Source organism: Eurypyga helias, unplaced genomic scaffold (assembly GCF_000690775.1).
Source record: "Eurypyga helias isolate BGI_N326 unplaced genomic scaffold, ASM69077v1 scaffold13299, whole genome shotgun sequence".
Taxonomy (NCBI): Eukaryota; Metazoa; Chordata; class Aves; order Eurypygiformes; family Eurypygidae; genus Eurypyga; species Eurypyga helias.
The window spans coordinates 1-1,410 of NW_010271447.1; the positions used below are offsets into that span (position 1 = coordinate 1).

Here is a 1,410-nt window from a genome sequence, read left to right on the forward strand (position 1 = left end):
TTGAACAGCTGCCAGCTTTCTTGGGTCTCTCTTCAATCCAGAGCTTCTTCCCAAGGAACCTTTCCAGTCAGTTCCCTGAAGAGGCTAAAGTCCGCTCTCCTGAAGTCCAGGGTAGCGAGCTTGCTGCACACCCTCTTCACCTCCGTATGGATCTCTAACTTTGTTTCATGGTCCCTGCAGCCAAGGCTGCCCTTGAGGCTCACATCCCCCACCAGCCCCTCCCTGTTGGTGAGAACAAGGTCCAGCATGGCACCTCTCCTCTGTGGTCCTCTATCACTTGGATAAGGAAGTTGTCATCGACACATTCCAGGAATCTCCTGGCTCTCTTGTGCCTTGCTGTGTTGTCCCTCCAACAGATATCAGGGTGGTTGAAGTCCCCCATGAGGACCAGGGTATGTGAACGTGAGGCTGTTGCTATCTGTCTGTAGAGGGCCTCATCCACTCGCTCATCCTGGCCAGGTGGCCTGTAGCAAACCCCTACTACTGTGTCCCCTCTTCCTGCCCTCCCTTTAATCCTGACCCCTAAGCTCCTCATCCATCCCGAGATGGAATTTCATGCACTCCAACCAGTCTCTGACGCAGAGAGCAAAGACAGGTGTAGAGCTGAGAGTACATTGTAGGATTTAACTCAAAACAGCAAATTCGGGCAAATACGTTGTCCTCTCTGAAAGAAAACATTGACAGTTTGTGTGTGTACCTATAGATGTCGTGGCTACTGCTTATGATAAAGTGCTGAGAAAAGTAATACAAACTAATGTAGCAGTGTTGGATTGTAGGCACAGCATTGTGTTTCAGTATTGGTTCACCATAGCTTAATGTGGGTATTTGCCAACCAGCGAAATTTAGTTCTGCTCTCAGGTGAATGACCCCTAAGATCTTCCTGTTCTGAATTTCTTCAGGAAACCAGACGAATGGATTCTCTGAAAAATTCTACTTAATAGTAATAGAGTATACTCAAAACCGTTCATTACTACATATGTGGCATTTACACTTGAAGTCTATTCCTGTCTCAGTAGGTAAGCCCTCTTTCTTACAGTTTTCTGTTTAAAAAAAAGTCAGTCTCATGATCATATATGCTCTTCATTGTATTCTAAATTGTATTTCAGCTTTCTGACAAGAATCTGCAATTCTTCAATTACAAGCTTTCATTACAATCCATTCTGTTTTGTTTACTACTTAATCTTCAGAATGCTGAAGCTTTTGAGTCCTGCCTGAGTAGGGTTTGGTATTTTTTGTGCATTCTAAGGGCAAATACGTTTATCTGGTTTTAATACAGCCTAACAGTTCATTTGTTTTGTTTCTCAAAGTTTTTGTTCTGCAGTGTTTCAGTTGACACCTGAGTTCTAAATTGGACAGTAGTCTGAAGCACCTAAACACCCGAGAGAAAATTAGGAACAATTTTGAAGGTCT

General features: G+C 43.8%; 1 protein-coding gene across 1 annotated transcript in view; it reads left to right on the plus strand.

Moving 5' to 3' along the window:
* Positions 1-899: 899 nt before the first annotated feature.
* The window catches only part of LOC104514994 (dmX-like protein 1), a gene marked incomplete at both ends in the record, with an annotated part of 22,468 nt that continues 21,957 nt past the window's right edge, over positions 900-1,410 (plus strand). The window contains one exon of the mRNA XM_010158819.1: positions 900-1,016. Coding sequence (XP_010157121.1) covers positions 900-1,016 — 117 coding nt within the window. The remainder of the gene's footprint in view (positions 1,017-1,410) is intronic.